General features: G+C 42.7%; 2 protein-coding genes across 10 annotated transcripts in view; one reads left to right on the forward strand and one right to left on the reverse strand.

Annotated features, from left to right (window-relative positions):
• Positions 1 to 1,344: 1,344 nt before the first annotated feature.
• Positions 1,345 to 14,985, forward strand: LOC128148567 (lanosterol 14-alpha demethylase). The gene is made up of 10 exons (XM_052802530.1): positions 1,345 to 1,560; positions 2,334 to 2,432; positions 3,455 to 3,631; positions 9,032 to 9,158; positions 10,294 to 10,468; positions 10,653 to 10,772; positions 11,210 to 11,405; positions 11,988 to 12,083; positions 13,032 to 13,200; positions 13,872 to 14,985. Exons 1-10 carry the CDS (start codon positions 1,387 to 1,389, stop codon positions 14,048 to 14,050), a joined length of 1,512 nt encoding a protein of 503 aa, XP_052658490.1. The 5' UTR covers positions 1,345 to 1,386; the 3' UTR covers positions 14,051 to 14,985.
• A 389-nt stretch (positions 14,986 to 15,374) lies between these two features.
• Positions 15,375 to 20,361, reverse strand: part of AKAP9 (A-kinase anchoring protein 9) — a 123,942-nt gene continuing 118,955 nt past the window's right edge. For 8 of the 9 annotated variants that reach the window (XM_052802516.1, XM_052802508.1, XM_052802480.1 and 5 more), the window contains 5 exons: positions 19,962 to 20,194; positions 18,881 to 18,966; positions 17,946 to 18,066; positions 16,620 to 16,759; positions 15,375 to 15,952 (listed from right to left, as the gene is read on the reverse strand). In XM_052802516.1, coding sequence (XP_052658476.1) covers positions 15,909 to 15,952; positions 16,620 to 16,759; positions 17,946 to 18,066; positions 18,881 to 18,966; positions 19,962 to 20,194 — 624 coding nt within the window. In that variant the 3' untranslated portion in view covers positions 15,375 to 15,908. The remainder of the gene's footprint in view (positions 15,953 to 16,619; positions 16,760 to 17,945; positions 18,067 to 18,880; positions 18,967 to 19,961; positions 20,195 to 20,361) is intronic. The other variant, XM_052802470.1, reaches the window with a different exon arrangement.

The raw sequence follows: 20,361 nt of genomic DNA on the forward strand, positions 1-20,361 counted from the left end.
ATTATTATACCACAACAGCTTGACCTGAGTGGTATCAGGCATCCAATCCGTTAGTAAAATGTAAGCATTGAAGTATTCCCCAAAGAGTATAAATACATCATGAGATTAAGAAGGTGATGGAGCACACAACTGAGGAGAAGACAGCTTTCCAGTTTTTCATGTATGCTGCTGTGATCTGCCATGGCTTCTAACCAAGCATCCTCTCTTAAATTTAGTATTTTTAATACAGATTTTTAATAAAATCTGTGAAATCTTTTTAAGTGGCATGATTTTTGCAAGTGAGATCATGAGGCACATAAAAGCCCAGCACACGCAAAGCATGGATGGCGACAGCAGGTGCTGGGCAGGGTCCCGTCGTTGACGAGACTGACCTTTTTCTGCTGCAAAGCACGTGTGTCTGTGCTCAGCTGTCTGCGTGATGCTGCTGGCGTAGTACAGCCGGTTGTCCAGGGGAGTTACCCGGTGTGGATGACAACAGGCGGGTTATCTCGGGCAGGTTGTGCCAAATGGATTCTCTGGTATGGGTTATCCGGGGTGGGTCATTCTGGCATGGGTTCTCCTGCCGGTGTGGGTCACCTGGTGTGAATTATCCAGGGTGGACTGTCTGGTGTGGGTCAGGTACCCAAGTGGATTACCTGGTGTGGGTTATCCCGGGTGGATTACCTGATCCCGGCGCGAGCTCGCGCCCACGCCTCTCGCCCCCCCCCCCTCCCCCCCGAGTTCACCACGCGCACCGCCAGGGCAGGCGGCCTCTCGCCGCAGCGTGCTGCTCGCTCCCCTAGGGCTGTGGCGCCAGGGAGCTGCCGCAGCCCCGCGGGGCCGAGCGGTGCTGCAGAGGAAGGAGGCGGAGGGCAGAGGCCACCGAGCCGCCGGTCAGCGACTGGACCGCGCCGGAGGCTGAGCAACGACCGAGGCGCCTCGAGACCAGGAGCTCCGGAGCGGCCTCGGGCGTTGCCCCTGCGGCAGGCAGCCCCTCGGGGTCGGGGAGCAGCTGCGGGAGGAGGCAGGCGGGGCCGCGCTCCCCCGCTCAGAGGCCGCGCCGGGCGACCGGTGCTCCGAGCTGCGGCCCGGGGCGACGCTGCCCTCGCCGGCCGGCAAGGCCCCGCACGGCCACACGGCCGCCGCCCGGACGCGCGAGGCCTCAGCCGGCGGCCAATCAGCGACCAGGGCCCGGCGCCCCGGCGCCCCGCCCCTCGCCCGCCCGCCCGCCCAATGGCGCCCCTCGCAGCCCGGCAGACGCCATCACCCCGTAGAGCGCGTCCTCCGGTTGGCTCCGGCGCCGGGAATCGTCACATAGGCAGAGATCAGCCCAGCACAGAGGGGCGTGGCGGCGGCAGGCCCCGCATCCGCGGCGCGCAAGGCTGGCGGCGGTTCGCAGCCCGGCGGATGGCGGTGGGCGCTGAGGGGACGCTGAGCCCGATGGAGGTCGGCGGATCTCTGCTGGAGCGGGTGGCCGTCGGCAACCCCCTCTCCCTGGTGCTGGCCGCCTCCGCCTTCGCGCTGAGCCTCGGCTACCTGTTCCAGCTGGGTTACCGGCGCCACGTCGGGTCCGAGCAGAAGGTAGGCGCTGGGGGACGCTGCCGGGGAGAGGCGGTGGGCCGGGGCAGGGGAGCCGGAGGCCTCCGCCACCCTCCCGCTGAGGCGAGGGAGAGGGCGAGGGCGAGGGCCGGGGGGAGCCGGGCGGCCTCCCTTCAGGGTGTGGGCGGGGAGGCAGCGGTGCGCTCGCCTCTGGACGGCCCATCCCGGGGAGCGCCAAGGAATGGGCGGTAAAATCCAAGTGTGCGGGAGCAGGCTCTGGCGAGCGAGGAGCCTTCCCGGCAGCCTGCCCAGGGACGGTTTCCAACGGGAACGTTGTACCGGCTCGTCCCTTCGCCCAGCTGGCTGGTACCACGTGAAGCAGAGGCGCCTAGGTTTTGTAGAGGCGAAGGCTGTGCCCCGTGCTGCTTCGTCAGTGCAGCTTAAAAGAAGGCTCCCGTGTATGTATGAAACTTGTTGCTAAAGTGAGGGTGATGCTTTTGGGGGACTGTTTAACAAATCGTCGACACTGTCTTGTTTCTGACTGCTTTCTTTCCCATTGCAGTAACTTTTTGCTTTGCTTTCAGAGGCAGGTTAGCAAGAATCTTAATCGCATTAATTTTAACCAATGCTGCTTTTAAATGTGGCTCACTCTTACTCTAAAAAAAATAATCAGTTGTCCAAAGTTGGCCTTTTCACAAAAGAGTTTAAACAAAACATGTATAAAGCCTCCTCTGTGTTTAGTTTTTATGTAAATGGACATGATGTTATTATTCTCTGAAGAAAATCCAATATGTACTTTTCTCTTTCTTCCTCAGAAATACCCACCTTATATTTCATCAAGCATCCCTTTCCTTGGACACGCAATTGCATTTGGAAAAAGTCCCATTGAATTTTTGGAAAATGCTTATGACAGGGTATGTTTTCCCACATGACTGGCTGAGCATATGCTAAAATATTTTTGTGTATCTATTAAGTTCTCTGTCTGGAACCTGTTTAAAAATAAGTTCATTCTCGTTTACCACCTCAAATGTGGAATGGAGCGTGCAGAGTAGGTGCTGCTTTCTTCTGATCTCTGTATGTACATCACTGTTAGAGAAATAGTGTTTTCTGAGATACCTCTTGTGTTTCAGATTTAAAAAATATGTCTGTGTACTTGGGTAATGCTCACAGCTGAATTGCAAGTTAATTAAAAAGCCATTTTCATGATGTTATTTCTTGCCTTACTTGGGAACTTTTAATCTCACTCTTTACTAATCTGTGACCAGGCTGGAATGTAGCTGACCACCTCTATAGGCAATCATCTGACGAATTTTAAGGCCCTCTCCAATGTTAAAAGGGCTGGTGTATGAAACCTCAGTAGCTTTTATGCTCTAACAGCCCAAAAGAAATGGACTAAGGCAGTAGAGCCTTAATTCCAATGAAATAAGATTTATTGATCTGTTTCATGTTGCCTAAAACTTTCTAGAGTCATAAGCTTAAATCTTAGCTTGGTTAGCTTAGAGAAAGCCAAATTTAGTATGTGAAGGTCTGCTGGAGATGACCTTTAATCTTTAAAATCTTACATGCTCTTGATTACCAATGCATAACTCCAAATGCAGAATTTTTTGAGACAATGATTGTAGATTACTGGAGGCTATATGTGCTGTAATCTCCCTGCTAGTTTTTGTAGCGTAATTGATCTTTTGTTTACTTTTTTTAAACTAAATGGTTTTAAAATGTGCAAGATCATGTGTGTTGATTATAACGTTAGATATCACTAGTAAGTATATTGAGAACAAAATTTAAATGTGGTTTAAAATATTTCTATCTTTATTAAATCTCTAGACATTTCTTAGGAGAGTAAGTGATTTATGGAAGCCTGTACATAAAGAGATAGGGATTTAATGATTTGCGTTGTTCTTATTTAAAATAAACTGGTATTTTTTTTCTCTCTTAGTATGGACCTGTGTTCAGTTTCACTATGGTTGGCAAGACATTCACATACTTACTGGGTAGTGATGCTGCTGCTCTACTCTTCAATAGTAAAAATGAAGATTTGAATGCAGAGGATGTATACTCTCGGTTAACTACACCAGTTTTTGGCAAGGGAGTTGCTTATGATGTCCCTAATACGGTATGTATTTTAAATATAAGATGAGTAGAAAAGTAGTGTAATTTAAATTCTGAGTAGGCAGCCCTGAGCTCTTGGCTCTGCATGATGGTGCTCGTATGCAATTCTGGCATATTGCAGGTAAATTGTCTCAGCTGGATAATCAAGACTGAACATGTTTAGGTTGCTTTATGTACCACCTGGCCATTCATCAGTCTGGATGCTATTTTTTGTTCTTGAAACCATCTAATCCCACCATAGAGGAAAAACTAATAAGTGAGTCTCTTTTTCCTTCCCTTATAGCCACACCACTGACTGCAGCTTACTTTTCCCTTACAAGCAACTTTAGGTCTTCCTTCTGAGAGGGCTTTAAGAGAGATCATTTTTCATTTATGCCAGGCCAAATCTAGATTAAACAGGAGTATTAATTTGACTTAAATAAATTTCTGCTGCAGGGTTTGTCTTGGTTGGACAAAAGTCCATCTGTATATGTTTGCAGAATACAGTCTGCATGAGTCTGGGAAGCACAGTGGCTGTGTCCTGTGGCATCATTTCCGAGCTAAGCATTGGTTGCTTTCTTGTTTGTGTTGTCTGGCATGGCAGAGTCTTAAACTGCAGAAATCAACTTTTCTGCAGACAGACTTGCTCCACTGGGACTCTGTATTCAGTATATGTTGACATCGACAGCCTGTTGTACAACAGAGTAGTCTGGTAGCAGAAACAGCATTGTGATATATGATATACTTTATTTTTGGATTTTCAGCTTTGACTTAATTTTGTTTGTATAGATGCCAGTCATTTGACCAGTAATAGCTTCTGTGGCCATCAAGACTTTTCCTCCTTAGCATGCCTCTTCATTCTCCCCTGCCAAAAGTACTTGCAGTGATTGTTGCCCTATTAATTATGTGGCTTAGGGGCACTAATCACTAGTCTCTTTTCCTTCACACCAGCATTTTGCAGTGACATATGTTGTTCTTATGCCATTCTTTTGGAAATCTCATATACAACTGACTACCAACAACTTGCTGCCTTGTAAATAAGTAAAGGAGAACTTAGTTGTCTCCTGCTTTGTCAGGAAGTGTTAAATTGTGGATAGACAGCATCACAAAGTTTGGGGGGAGGGTTGTTTTGTTGTTTGGGTGGTGGGGTTTTTTGTGCTTGATGAATTTGCTTAGCTCCTCCCATCCCTTTGTGAATGAAACCAGCAGGACTGCAGCCTGGATAAGAAGTAGGAGATTATTCCTTGTGTCCTAGGAGACCTCTTCCAAAAGTAGGGTCATTCTAACAGACTTGTTTCTACCAGTTCTGACAGTCAAAGGTCTTCCTCAAGAAGTCAGGAATGGAGTCGGGCATCCCTTTTGCAGCTGCTAGAGTGGAGAGGGTACATGATTCTCGGCAATACATCTTTCATGTTCTTCTCTGGTATATACTAGTTTCAGAAAAGTGTCTGTGAATCAGACATAGGCTGCTAAGTTGGCCAGATTTTCACTGTGTTGTGCTTATTCTTTGGATTCTGACTATTGTGGGATGTCTGCTTGAAACTGAAAGGTGCTAGTTTGTCTCTCAGTTCTGTGACAGTTCATCCACTTGTTACAGCTGTCTTGACTTCTGCTTTCACACTTTATAGTTCATGGATGGATTTGAATGTCTGTCTTAATTCAAGAGCTAGTTCTTCGATGAGATCTAATCTCACTCACCCTTCCAGAGTTTTACAGAACTTTCTGTAAGCTCCTTGGAAATGGGCATTTGTTACAACTGTGTTCTTCAGGCATACAGGGATGATTAAGGCCTACCTCATCGGTCCACCATATACTGCTTTTTTTCGGAATTAAGGTCTTTTTCTAGAGTTACCCTAATTTTTTTCCCTGCAGTGTGAGTTCTGCTTTAGTCAAGAGATTGATCTTTTCATACTACTCAGCCTTGGGTATCTGTGGATAAGTCTACTTCATTCATACCTTTGATACTAGAAGGACTTCTTCCTTTTTATCTCTGCACATTCAGGTTCCTCAGAAAATCACCTGGGCTACTGTTTTCCACAGCTAGGAGATGTAGGGATTTTGTTATTGGCATGCACTGGTTATCTCTAGTTGTGTGTTTCCCTGTATGAAGCTAGTGAGGTAGCATGTCCGGTTGTGGCCAGAATGCGTTCTGCTAGAGGTGAGCTGGGTTTTTTGCAGAGTGCTACCACCATGATTTCATTTCAGACATCTACTGGGAAGGCATTTAGAGAGCCTTTCAAACTTTCATTGGTGTTCTACTGTTGATGGATCATCCAGAACTTTCTTTTGAGACCCCCTTCTCTCTGCTCAAGCTGCTAAGTCTCTATGTCTTAGTCTGACAATGACTTTCAGTCATGTGTTTAGAAGAGCCACCCCTTACATTGACTACTTGTTAGAATGTAACCGATGACTCTTTAAAAGGAGGAAGTTACTTATTTACCAGTAATTCTGGTACTACCAGTAATTACCAGTAATTCTGGTAATTGTTTGTTAATATGCATAGTTTATGTATCAATTCATGTTCACTCTCTGTCTCCTCCCTCCAAGCCTCTTGCAGATAGTTTTGCATTGAGAGGAGCTGAAATGGCAGAGATGTGTTCATTCCTGTGTGCCATTCCTGCCTCCATCAAGCTGCAGATGGACTAGCATGTTGCAAGGGAAAATGTGCTTGTCTCTTTGCTCTGTGGCATGTATACCCTCTGATAGACTGCTGGAGTCCCCACTGCATTCTGAAAACAGAAGTTTCTAGGAAGTAACCTTTCTTTTTATGCCTTTTGTTTCGTGAATAACTTTATAGCGCATGCAGAGCCCTTGGTGGGAAGACAGTTTTTGGTGTATTGCTCATGGTATAGTGCAGATCTATAGGGCTGTATTGGGTTTGTGTGGCAAGGTTTTGGTAGCGGAGGGGTTACAGGGGTGGCCTCTGTGAGAAGCTGCTGGAAGCTTCCCCTATGTCCAACAGAGCCAATACCAGCTGGCTCTAAGATGGACCCGCCGCTGGCCGAGGCCGAGCCCATCAGCGATGGTGGTAGTGCCTCTGTGATAACATATTTAAGAAGGGAAAAAAAGTTGCAGCAGGCACAGAAACAGCAGCCGGAAAGAGGAGTGAGAACATGTAAGAGAAACAACTCTGCAGACACCAAGGTCAGTGAAGAAGGAGGGGGAGGAGGTGTTCCAGGTGCTAGAGCAGAGATTGCCCTGCAGCCCGTGGGGAAGACCATGGTGAGGCAGGCTGTCCCCCTGCGGCCCAAGAAGGTCCACAGTGGAGCAGATATCCACCTGCAGCCCAGGGAGGACCCCACGCCGGAGCAGGTGGGTGCCCGAAGGAGGCTGTGACCCCGTGGGAAGCCCGCACTGGAACAGGCTCCTGGTAGGACTTGCGGATCTGTGGAGGGAAGAGCCCACACTGGAGCAGGTTTTCTGGCAGGACTTGTGACCCCGTGGGGGACCCATGCTGGAGCAGTGTGCTCCTGAAGGACTGCACACCATGGAATGGACCTATGCTGGAGCAGTTTGTGAAGAACTGCAGTCCGTGGGAGGGACCCACGCTGGAGAAGTTTGTGGAGGACCGTCTCCCATGGGAGGGACCCCACGCTGTAGCAGGGGAAGAGTGTGAGGAGTCCTGCCCCTGAAGAGGATGAAGTGGCAGTGACAACATGTGATGAAATGACTGTAACCCCATTCCCTGTCCCCCTGCGCCACTGCGGGGGATAGGTAGAGAATCCGGGAGTGAAGCTGTGCCCGGGAAGAAGGGAGGGGTGGAGGGAAGGTGTTTTGAGATTTGGTTTTATTTCTCATTACCCTACTCTGGTTGACTGACAATAAATTAAGTTAATTTTCCCCAAGTGGAGTCTGTTTTGCCCATGACAGTAAATGGTGAGTGATCTCTCCCTGTCCTTATCTTGACCCACGAGCCCTTTGTTATATTTTCTCTCCCCTGTCCAGCTGAGGCAGGGGGAGTGGTAGAATGGCTTTGGTGGGTACGTGGCATCCAGCCAGGGTTAACCCACCACAAGGGCAGATGCCCTAATTCATAATAAGGGCTGTTTTAGGGTGGTTTTGAGGATTCCCAAGAAGGCGAACACACACATACTGACTATAAGGGAAAAAGCAAGCATTTATTAACTACAGACATGCGTTATGCTAAGGGTATCTTGTAAAGTAAATTAACATACTGACCCGAGGACCGTGAGGAAGATGGACCATCCGTACATTCTTGTGCCGTCTTGCGCCGCGAGCTGAGCCCAGCAATCAGTAGGTGCCAGCTTTACGTGGGCGTCCCCACGGAGGCAACGGTGGCCTTGCTGTACACCAGCCCGATGCTCTTTGGGAAATCCCGGTATTTATACATTTGCAGAGGAACGGGTTTCGGCACATGTGGGCAGCGGGTGCCAAAACACGCCTCGGTTGCAACATAGGGAGCCTATGATGCATGTGCTCACTGGCCAGGCGCGCTGCACGAGCCATAGCCACCCTGTCTATTGGTTCGTGGGCTTTGTACAGGCAGCATATTGTCATAATCCAGCAGTCACGCGCCGACCATGCTCACAGCTGTACCGTGCAACAGCCTGCTGCATGTCCTCCCCCAGCATTGCTCAGCTTTCTTATCTCCGTGGTCAGCATTCCAAGCAACGGGCAAAAAACCATCCATTTTCTGTGCTGACTGCATTTTTCTCAGCTATCTACTTCTCCCCCAGTGTTCATCCACGGACCAAAATTCCATCTTTTAACCCCTCTGTATACAAGGGCTTAAAAATTCATTGAATAATTTTCTGAGTAGATGTCCTGTCAATCCATTGAATGGTTCTCATCTAATAATGGGCTTTTTACCAGTAGGTTTGTTAGCTATGAGTCTGTACAAAGAAAAAGAGGAAAAGGTGAGAAGGTTGTGAAGCTCACCATTTTCCTAGGAAGCAGTTTGCTTCCTGCTTCTGTGTCTGACTTCCTGGGCAGTGAGATCAGAGGGCCTTGTAAAAGAAAGGTGCATCTCTAGACCATGGGTAAGGTATTACTGCATGAGAGAAGACAGACGCTCTGGGGAAGAGAAAGCAAGGAGGCCACATAACAAGGAACACAGACTGAATCCAGACTTTGCAAGGACAGGTCTGATTACGTTTGCGATTATGGATCTAAAGTGCGTTCCATATTTCAGTCTTGAATGCTGCTTCTATCTAGAGGGATAAAGTTTAACAAAGGTATTAAAATTACTTTCTGTTTTTGGTACTGTAGCTCCCTTGAGCTAGTATTTTACTTGGATATTCAAAACGGAATATTATCTATTATTTAAATTTGAGTATCTCTACAATCCTAACGATAATTTCTTTTTACTTCTGTAGGTTCTTGTAGTACAAATGATAGTAAGTTGTTAATTACATTAATATGGTGATTCTTGTACTGATTGCTTTTTCTGTCTTGGTTCCTCTAGGTGTTTTTGGAACAGAAGAAGATGCTCAAAACGGGGCTAAATATTGCCCAGTTTAAACAGCATGTATCTGTGATTGAGGAAGAAACAAAGGAGTATTTCAAAGCATGGGGAGAGAGTGGAGAAAAAAGTAAGCAAGCCCAGATGCATTTTTCCTCAGATTTTCTGGGAAGGAATTAAGGCCAATGCAGTATGTTTTTGTAAATAATTTACTACAGTATTAAAGAAATGAAAAATGACATAGGTATAACTGTACGAAACGTCAGAAGAAACATGCAAAATACAGGTTTTGTTTAATCAAGTTTAAGGCTATTGGAGAATAAAGCTGCTCAGAAAATCATTGACAAGGAGTAAAGGACTATCTTTTTGTTTCTCAGTCAGCTGATAGAGAGTGTACCTGTTGCCTGGCTGAATCATGCTCATTTTGCATGAGATGAGTTGGCTCAGTTTTCCCTAGGAAAAGATACTGCTCTGGCTTCCCAGAGCCTGTCAGAGATCTTAGCTCAGAGAACTTCTGCACTGGAGAACTGCATCCTTGAAGCTGTTAAGGTTAGGTTAGTGATCTAAGTGGAATTCTTTTATTTCCCACCTGTCTTTCCCAGCTAGCCTGCTAGACATAGCCCATCACTATTGTTGCAAGCCCACAGTGGCATAACAGTGTCAGAAATACTGTTTATTTAAACATATATATTTATGTTATAAAAATATATAATATTCATATAATATATAATACTTTCACATAAAATATACAACATAAATTGTATTAATGATTATATAATTTATATAATATATTTCTATAATTAAAATTATATATTATATTAAATGTATAAGTATTATTATTTTAAAATAATTAATTGAGCAGCAAAACTAACTGGTTTCCCATGGATCTGGATTTCAAGATTAAGTTTTTGTATGACTTCTTTTGTATTTATTAAGGATTGAGCTTGTGCTGCATGCCTTACTTTGGAAGGATTACTAGCTCCTAGAAAAATTTGTAGAAAAAAAATACCTTAGAGAAAAGTTGTTGAAATCAGCCATCTAATTAAAAAGTTGTTTGAAGAGAGACCTGATAAGACATGCAGAAATTTAAAATTAGATGCTTCATTCTCCTAGTAAAACAATCTAAAACTATTTAAAATTATTAATCTGTGTCCAGTTAGCTACTTATTTTTCTCTTCTACAAAATAAAAATAAAGAATAACCTGTAAAACATAACATCTTGCCTGAAATGCATCTTCAGTAATATTTTTCAAATCTTTCCTTAGACCTGTTTGAAGCCCTTTCAGAACTTATCATTTTGACAGCAAGTCATTGCTTACATGGGAAAGAAATAAGAAGCTTACTAAATGAGAAGGTGGCTCAGCTGTATGCCGATTTGGATGGGGGTTTTACTCATGCTGCCTGGCTTCTGCCAGGTTGGCTACCTCTGCCCAGTTTCAGGTACCAGAAATAACAGATGAAGCAACTAAAGCATTTTATCTAAACTTCTTTGTTGTTTGGGTTTTGTTGTTTTTTCCCCCCCATTTCTTGTTTGTTAGCTATTCTAGACATCCCAATAAATCCTCATAAGCATTTTATGTGTTACTTAGTACAAAGTTGCTAATAGAAGTGTTTTGAATTGCAGACGTCGAGACCGAGCACACAAAGAAATAAAGAATATTTTCTACAAGGTTATCCGGAAACGTCGGAAGTCTGATGAAAAGGAGCATGACATGCTCCAAACTCTACTTGATGCTTCATACAAGTAAGCCAAGGGTTTGAAGACTTGTCATTTATAGATGTTTTACTTTAGCTTTGAGCTCTTCAGTTAAAACTATCTACCAAAACATAAGAAATAACTCTCTCATGTTCTGAATTTTGTTGCCAGCAATTGGTCCTAGCTTGTATTCTTAAAAACTATACTTGTAAATGGTTATTCAGATTTCCGACATTTTCATCAGTGTTCCCAAGGTTTCTTCCCTTCTCTTTGCTGGCTCTTCAGTAATGATTTTCTTTAAGGCTCCTAGAGAGTGTCTCTCCCTCTGTTCCCCCTTCTCCCTATCCCTAGATCTTTCACTGCTCCATTTAGGGTAGGCAACAAAAGAGAAGAAGGAGAAGGAAGTACATTAGAAGAAATTGTAAATGCTACTGTAACTGGAAACCTGATCAAATGAAGCTCTAACATAACACCCTTCAACCTAGGGATGGCCGTCTGCTGACAGATGATGAAATTGCTGGAATGCTTATTGGGTTGCTGCTAGCGGGGCAGCACACATCCTCCACCACGAGTGCTTGGCTTGGCTTCTTCATAGCCAGAGACAAATCAATACAGGACCAGTGCTATGCGGAACAAAAAGCAGTTTGTGGGGATGACTTGCCACCATTAACTTACGACCAGGTTTGTATGTTACATATTCCCGCTGGGTATTTTTATACTTTTAGATGCTTATTAAAAAAAAAAAACAAACCACAAAACAACAAACAAATGTGAAATATAGTCATATGCTTCATGTTAGAATCATAATCTGGCATAGTCACTCTCTGATAACACTGTATCTCCTCCATCTCCTCCTCTCCAAGTAAATTATCAGCTTGCCACTTTGTTTATTTAATCAGTGTTGGTTAAGGAAATTACAGTTCCTACAATGTCTATTTAAGAAATGGTAGTTCTGTAGAGGAGAATCCTCATATTCCCACTAAGGAAAGGGATGCAGTGTGACCTTGTTCTCTAGGCATTAGAAAACACTCATGAGACAGATTAGTAAGAAACTAGTTGAATTTGGTTGCACTGGTCAGAGATTTTTTCCTTCTTAATTGAATTAAATGGAAAAAGAAATTGTCAGCTAATGAAGTACATGTAAATATGAGCTGCTTCTGTTGTTTTTTTTAAAATTTGTTTTTAAACGGTATAAAATACTATTTTGTTTGTCTTGAATAAATTTGGGTATATTTTGATATATCATTTTCCCTGTATTTTCAGCTCAAGGATCTCAGTTTGCTGGATCGCTGTCTAAAAGAAACTTTAAGGCTTAGACCTCCTATAATGACCATGATGAGAATGGCCAGAACTCCCCAGGTGAGTACACTTTTTGGAGCTAACTTCAATTCAGCAGAACAGGGCTGGAAAAGGCCTGGTAGGGGGTGTCCTGGTTGGCAGAAGGAAAACAAGAGTGAGCAGTGTTTGCTGGCAGGGATGAAAGCTGATGGCAGCCTGGGTTACGCCAGTGAGAGTGTAGCTGCTGTTGATTGAGGAGAGCAATTAATACCTTGAACTTGGTAGTTGTTACCTTCATGTGGAATTATTTGTGTCCACTTTTGGAGCCCTCTGGCACCCAGCAATCAAGATGTTGATGAAGTGAAGCAAGCAGAGGGCCACCAAGATGGCAGGGGGTTGCAGCACTTGTCATGTGAGGAGGGGCTGAGGGAACAGGGTTTGTTCAGCCTGGAAAAGGGGGGGCTCTGAGGGGACCTAGTAACAGCCACGTGCAGTCTTATTCGGCAACGCTGACCCTTTGTTTTAGCTATCAATCAGTCTCACTTGAGCTTAGTTTGGTGCTACCATTTAAAGATATTTTTTGTTTGCCAGGTATTTTTAAAAAAAATCTAGCTAGCTAGCTAGCTGTCTTGGAAAAATTTGGCTTGCACTTAATACAATACAAGCTAGGTATATCTGAAAGAAAACTTGCTGTTTGTACAAACAGCAAGTCAAGTAAGTCAATTTTTTGCACAGATGTCCCTCCCATGACAAGTGCTTTCTATAAGTTTTAAGTTCATTCACTTTTTAAAAAACTCTTTCTGTAGAATTGCTAGCCTTGTTAAAGCAGCTGAAAGGTTCCTGCAACTACTTGAATATTGCGCCCTTTACAAGTAAAACAATAAAGTATTAGGTCCTGTTAATTTTAAACAAGCATAGCCAAAATCTCCTTTGAAATTGAAGCCTCACAATGTAGCACTTCAGGTAACATTTTAAAAAGACAAATGGAGAAATTTTGTGATGTGTGGGGTCTTGTTTCTTCTCTTGTAGACTGTTGCTGGATATAACATTCCCCCAGGCCATCAGGTCTGTGTATCTCCCACTGTTAACCACAGACTCAGGGACTCCTGGAAAGATGCTCTAGACTTCAAGCCTGACCGGTATCTCCAAGATAACCCAGCAGCTGGAGAGAAATTTGCGTATGTTCCATTTGGCGCTGGTGAGTAAGAAAACACAGCACCTTACTAAAGTGGCTCACACTGGTCATCTTGTACAGCACCTCCCCATGCTGTAGTGTCTGAGGATGTATTTTTTAATTTCTGTTGCTGCCTGAAAGTCTTCTTACTGTGAAAGTGCTGATAAAAGAATGAAGTCAATAGTTTTGTGCTAGTAGTACCTGTGTACAATTCAGAGTAGCAATCAAAACAAATCTTGAGGTTAGCATGGGTGATAACCGTGCTAAGACTTGATAAAAGTCTTTTCAAGGCAAGGTAAAAGCCTGGTACTACAAAGTCAGTTAAAGGCAGAGCAAAAATCTGCATAGAGTTGTAACTGCCAAAACACTTTGCAAATACCACTGCAATAGGGTTAGGGTTGGTATCTTTTCTCAGTGTTGTAAACGCTTCTTTGGTGATCCACACATTAATGCTTTCTGGACGACAAAACAACACAATCTTATTCAAATTACTTGGTCTGTTTTATGCAGTGACAGCTTATAAAAAGATGATGTTGATGGAGTTCCATAATGGTGTATGTGCAGCATCAGAGCCCCATGTTGTTTAGAAAGGAAAGAAGCAATTACTGTCTGCATAAAATTTTTAAAGTTAGCTTGTTGTCAAAGGTGACTTACTAACTAAGTATTCTAACTGCTTTTTATGGTTTTCCTTGTAGGCCGTCATCGCTGCATTGGAGAAAACTTTGCTTATGTTCAGATTAAGACTATTTGGTCTACTTTGCTTCGTTTGTATGAATTTGATCTCATCAATGACTATTTTCCAACTATAAATTACACAACTATGATACACACACCTAATAACCCCATTATCAGATATAAGAGGAGGTCACTGTAAATTTTGGAGCTAAAACCTTACTTATTTAAGTAACTTCTGTAAGCTAACAGACTTTTGAATAAAATTGTGACAAAACGAGTGGCAAATGGAAACTCCTGCATCTACTGTTAGGAAAGCAACAATAATCTACCACATGCAAAGTCTTTTCATAGGTTTTGTTTGTTTGCCCACACCATTTAATGCTGCTGTGTTTAATTGCTTGTTCTACAAATTTCTCATTGCATTTTTAAAAGAAAAAGTGTTTCTTCTGTTGGTGTAACACTGGTAAGGTGCATGCCAACTCTTTAAGGTGAAGAAACAAGTCATTTCTATAAACAGAACTCTTTGCTTTTGAAAAATAATTGAAGATTACTTTTCCCCAGATAATATGGCATAAGACTGTGTACCATACCTCTGTATCCAACTACAGTAAATCGGCCAGGGAACAGTCACAGATGGGGAAGGTACTTGGTGGTGCTCTACTTCTGATACCTGTGATTCTGTTCCAAGCAAACTAGGTATAGTCTCGGCTGATTCTTGGAAGTGCCCACATACATACTTATTTAAAAAACGTTACTGTACAGCTGAGTAGTAGGCAAACTACAAAATGTCCACAGAGAAGTCTTTCTGAGAATAAATGTTTTAAATGTCTAACTTGAACCAGTTGTAAAATGCTTTGGTTCAGAAAGCAATGACCGATTTTCTAAAAATTTCTGAAAGTAGTGATCTCTAAAAGCTTGATGTAAGTGTGAAAGTAACAATATGATGATACAAACATTAATTTTGTAAATAACATGTTTGTGTATAAAATGGTCACAAACTAAGTGAAATAGCTGAATGTTGTCCCCCTTTGTACTGACTCATGCAGGATTGTTAAATGGTGTTTGGTTCAAGAGTGGTGATAAATGGTAATGAGCTCTGGCTCATAGGAACTTTGAATTAAATTTATAAACAAACCTCTTGTGGAAGTTTTCTGTGCTCAACTCTGTCAACTCTGAAAAGCTTTTGTAAGTAAATTTGTAAGAAAATTTAAGGATGAAGTCGATCATGCAAAGAGCTCCCCCCCTTCATCAGTGCTCACCGTAGCAAGGGCTTTGCCCCAGCCTTCATGTTCTAAACTCAGGTGTAACTGTTATAAAACTTTGTTATCAGTCACAGCAACTGAGGGAGTGCAGTATCTTCCCATCCAGCCCTGTCAGATGTGACCAGGGTCTTCAGAAACCAAGCTTGTACCTGTCTTCTCTTCTTGGCAGTAGCAGTATTTTGGAATCTGTAAAAAGTAAAGCTGTAGCCAGCATGAGTAGGAGGAGCGCAGTGTGAATAAGGGAGAGGTTCCTGAAGACAGTTAAAAGCATGAAGTCATCTTTATTTCAGTACTTTGACAAAATACCCATAAAATTCAAAACTTCTACCATTACAAAAATAGGTCTCTACAAGTGATATTCTGTCTGCGCTGCCCATAGCAAATATGAGAGTCATGTAACTTCAGTAGCCTTGCCAGAAAAAGTGCAAGTAAACTTTGCTGAATGTGGCTTAATTTCATTAATACACAAGTTTCATCTTCACACCCTTTTGATAAATACAGACTTCATAAGTTAATCATTTAAATTAGCATTCCACAAATATACATGTAATTTAATGGTGGGGTGGGTTTCTTTGTTTTTGGGTTTGGGGTTTTTTTTTCATGAACACAAAGTGTCTATATACATAAATCCCAGTCTGTGTGGGTGTGCCAGGATGGAACTGTAGACAGTTGTCTAGCTGTGTTCGTATTGGTCCCACAATATACACATTATACAAAAGCACAGAAAGAGCACAGATTTACAGAAGGCAATCCATTAACATCACTGCCAGTGATGGAGATGTTGAAAGGGTATTATTATCTTCTCATACCCGCGTGCAACTGAGTGTATGAAGTCGAACCTGTAAGAGGGAGAAAGATCTTCATCAAGATTACTTGGAATAAGTAGATGAGGATTCACCAATGACATGTTATTTAGATGAATAAGTGGAAAAGATTTTACATGGGAAATTTTTTAAGAAAACTTCCTCAAATGATGCATTTTATGCTGAAGTAAGACTTTGACACAGTAACTGCAAAAATCAAGTTTGATAAATTACATCCTGTTGATTTGACAATTTTCTTGACGTATTCCTTTTACAGCACAAAAATTACCATCATCTATGGGACAAAAAGGCTGTAACTTCTGTAATCAAAGTGGGAGGAGGAGAAATTCCCCACTCCTCAGTCTTTTGGGTACATTTTCCTCCATCTAGCTTAAATCTTAATAAGATGCCAACTGAATCCTTGCTGCATATTCATTAGAGATCACAGAAAGTTAAAGTGTTGCCAATAAACTCAAAATCTATAATTAAAGCACACATTTGAATGTCTCCCTTCAAAGAATTTAACAATTTTATTTTTAATAAGCTTTTTGCTACAGCTCAGAATAGCCTCTTGTCTAAGGCTGAAAATGCCTAAAATCAAAGATGTTTTTTACGTATCTCAGAGAAACAGCACATGCTTTCTAACTTGGAACTGTGCCTTGTGCTACCCAGGAGCCACGGGGAGGACTGCCTGAGCCCTTACCTGACTGCACGCTGCCAAGCCGCCTTTGTAGTGCCTCCAGCCGATTGATGTAATCTGTTAAAGCTCTTTCAGGATCATAGTTCTGCAGCTGAGAACAGGCGAAAGAGACTGGGTTTAAATCAGCATGCATACCGTGGAACCTAGGGGCAGAAGAACACAGATGTTTTTAAAAAGTGAAATTTTAAATAAAACAGAAGTATCAGCAGACACAGCAAAATACTGTAAGTAGGAATACCTTACTGACTGCACGTCCCTTACTTTACCCATGTGGTAGCCAGCACATCGTACCCATTTAACCTCCCTGCCATTTATGGCCCAAGCCATCATACTGCCTTCCCCAGAGAAACCACTTTTCCCAGCTGCCTTTTCTTTCTACTGATTTGTTTTCACCTGATTAGTTGCTGCATTTCTTTGGGACAAAGACTGACCAGCAAATTCCTACTGAGACTGTAGCAGAAGCCGTGGCATATTCAAGGCTGCTTTCCTATTAAGAAGCTTGCGTGAACAAGGACACAGCCATCTTTACAGGATTCTGTCTCTCTTTGTTCCTTTCTATAAGTTAAAGTCCAAAGTGGCTAAAATAGATTAAACATTTTCTCCATGTAAACTGTTATGGTTGCCACAAACTAAGATTACAAATGTTGAGGTGGTTTATATAAAAATGAAGAACCAAAATGGCTAGAATCTGATATTCAATAAAGATCCGACAACTTTGTATAAACTCATCAAAGCCTGATGGCGCTCATAAAAATGCTGCCTTTGACAAAAAATACCTGGTTTCAGTGGCATCCGATTCCCTGATACCTCTGGTATCACAGCTCAGTACAGCCAGAAGGGTTTAATCAAGAGCAAGCAGCGGAGCCACCAAGCAGCTTCCACCCACTCTCTGGCCACGAGGCCGCAGCAATTCCTCCCAGCCCGCAGTAACCAGATGACTCTCCCCAGCCCCAGCGAGCGGCCCTGCTTTTCCCTTCCTTCGGCTGAGGGCACCTGAGGCAGCTCCTCCCTGCACCACACCCCGCTGCCAACCAGGAAGGTGGACAGGCAGCGGTGGTTTGCTTGGTCACAAAGCCTAGGCTCTACAGACGTAGGTAAATGTTGCTCCACCCAGTCATCTACCACCAGTTCCAAGAACGTGACGTGAATCAGGCAGCAGAAGTCTGCAAGCTTTGGCCTTGATCAAGCGATGAGTAAACGCACACTGAAGGCAAAAAAAGCTAAAAATCTTACAGCATCAAAGATTACAAACCTTAGCAGTAGGCACTGATGCATTCATTTAGTTAAACAGTGTTCTGATAGAGAATGATAATCTAAAATAAGACATACTTATGCTGAAAGTTTACAGGAGGTCTAGGAGACTCTATGTCTGACCTGGATCTATAGGAATGCCTTTGTTCTCCATAGAGATCCATGCCACCAGAGAATGAATCAGGCCGTAATTCATTACCTAGAAATATAAAAAGCAATGTCTTGAAAACTAAAAAAAGAAAAGTAACACCTTTTGCACTTTCCTGGGAATCTCAAATGTGAGTTTTCTGTTTGCATATCACAAAAATGGTGTTCAACAAATGTAAACCACTTTCAGACTGCTTCAGAGAAAACCAGAGGTGAAATCCTGGCCTCACTGATGTTTATGAGAAAACTTTCACAGACTGACTAGGACAGAGTTTTAGTGCAGACCTAGATAGCCAGGAATTAATAAAGAAGCTTCTGATTCTCCTTAGGCTCCCACCAAAAAGCAAACAGAAAACCGGATTTCCCAAACTTTAAGCTATAACAAAAGAATGACAGGCTTTTGTTCTGAGGAAAAGGCCAGGGAGGGCTGGTCAATAAATAGGCTCTGTCACCACTGTGGGGTCCTGTAGTTACCACGGTTCCTCTGTCCGTCCCTGTCCTCAGTGTCCTCTCTCGGAGCTAGGGGTGCAGGTCTCTTAAGAGAAACCCAATGATGCAGCTAAAATTGTTTTTACAAACACACTCCATAGGGAAAGTTGCCATATTTTTTTAAATCCCATCCACAATGGAGCAAAACAAGATTGAAGAGAAAGCAAATAGATTAGTGTCTGTGCTGAGCATGGAAACTATCAGAAACCTGAGAAATATGTTAATCCAAGCAATTATAGCAAAAGGAAGGGGGAACAGCACGCCATTCATTCCACATGAGGAAAATACAAATAAAAAACCACTTCCATTAAGCAGTGGTGTGAATTAAGCAGACTTGTGAATACCATTTTTTCAGTCATTACTGGACTACGATTTACCTGTGTTCTGGCTAAAGACATCCCTATTGATACTTAGTATACCAGAACCTGTAACTCTGTGCCATCGACGAACCAGGAACTTCATTCTGCATTTCAAATACAAAAAAACAAAACAAAACAAAAAAACCCTCAGGATAAATGAAATAGTCTGCTAAAAATAATCTTGATTGTTGTATTCTAGAAGGCATAAGAATTTCTTGAACACCAAGCAAAATTAATGGATGGGCATCTAAAAACTGAAGATCAAGTAGAAAACATCTTTATACACATCCCTAAGAAAAACATCTTTTGTCCAAATCTGCTTTCAGCTTCACTTCTGCAATTCCAGTGATTCCAGAGGTGCTGCATAAGTCCAAATGGACAGCAAATGGCTCAAGCACCTAAGCAACAGGGCATCAGCATTTTAAAATCATGCTAAATACACTTTTTGCCCTATCACATCCCCAAAATTGTGACTACAGAGTGCTACGAGTAAAAGCCTCACTTACAACAGGTACATGAATAGTTCCTTGAATTTATACTACACACAAGGCTCAGACCAATAGCAAGCAGAAGTGCTTGGGGGTTCAAACCTTTGAGAAGAAGGTTTGCTAGGAACATGGCAGTACTATGCAGTAGTAACCTTCACTTGTTCTTCTTCATCTATTCCTATTCATCCTCAGTCTGAGACCTAAAGTCTTGTTAATTCAAAGGACTACCTAGACAGATAAAATTAGTTCATAAATCTGTATTATACTTATGCGTAAGAATTTAACCTTTAAAGGAAATTAAGTTGCAGAAAATACCTTTGTAGGTAAGTGCATACCCTAGAATTGCTAATAATTTTTTTCCTAATATTATGACTTTATCCAATACACTCCATCTTTGATTATCAAATATTGCTTATTCTTGTTACGGATTTTTCCTATGCTCTGCTCACCTTGTCACCCTACACAGTATCTACTATATTCATGACTACCAAAAATGTGTAATTTCAACAGGATAGAACATGACAAGTTCTAGATTCCACTAGAGAGCTAGAAAAGTATATATTAAACTGCACAGTCATATCTGTTAGAAATCGAACTTCGTCCAAGCTTACCTTGAAATTGCGATGGACACTCTGACTGCAGAGCGAAATCTTGTAAAACCCTTTGAATGATGTGTGATGATTTCGAGGTCTGTGTAGGAAGGCTGTCCACCCATTCGTGCAATGAGGGCCAGCGTGGCTTCCTCACACTCCTGGAATCCGCCTAGTAACAGCAGCAAATATTTTTTCTGATATATGAGAGCTTTCCGAAAGCTCTCTGCTCGTAGGTATTTGCCATAAATTCTCTACAACAAGGAGAAAAAAAAAAAAGCCCCATAAGCTCCAAGAATGATTACAGTTCTAAGACTTTTGACATCATTACCCCTACAGCTTTTCTGTGATTATTGATTTCTTGCTATCATGGAGAAGACTGCACTACTGCTCACACTTGTTGAATGTAGCTTCATAATAT

This window comes from Harpia harpyja, chromosome 1, assembly GCF_026419915.1.
Source record: "Harpia harpyja isolate bHarHar1 chromosome 1, bHarHar1 primary haplotype, whole genome shotgun sequence".
Classification (NCBI taxonomy): domain Eukaryota; kingdom Metazoa; phylum Chordata; class Aves; order Accipitriformes; family Accipitridae; genus Harpia; species Harpia harpyja.

Bases quoted from the DNA above. Each gene is read 5' to 3' on its own strand.
- LOC128148567 (XM_052802530.1), top strand. From the start codon at position 1,387: ATGGCGGTGGGCGCTGAGGGGACGCTGAGCCCGATGGAGGTCGGCGGA. The intron at 1,561-2,333 runs GTAGGCGCTGGG...TTTCTTCCTCAG, and splicing joins ACGTCGGGTCCGAGCAGAAG to AAATACCCACCTTATATTTC. The intron at 11,406-11,987 runs GTTTGTATGTTA...CTGTATTTTCAG, and splicing joins CACCATTAACTTACGACCAG to CTCAAGGATCTCAGTTTGCT.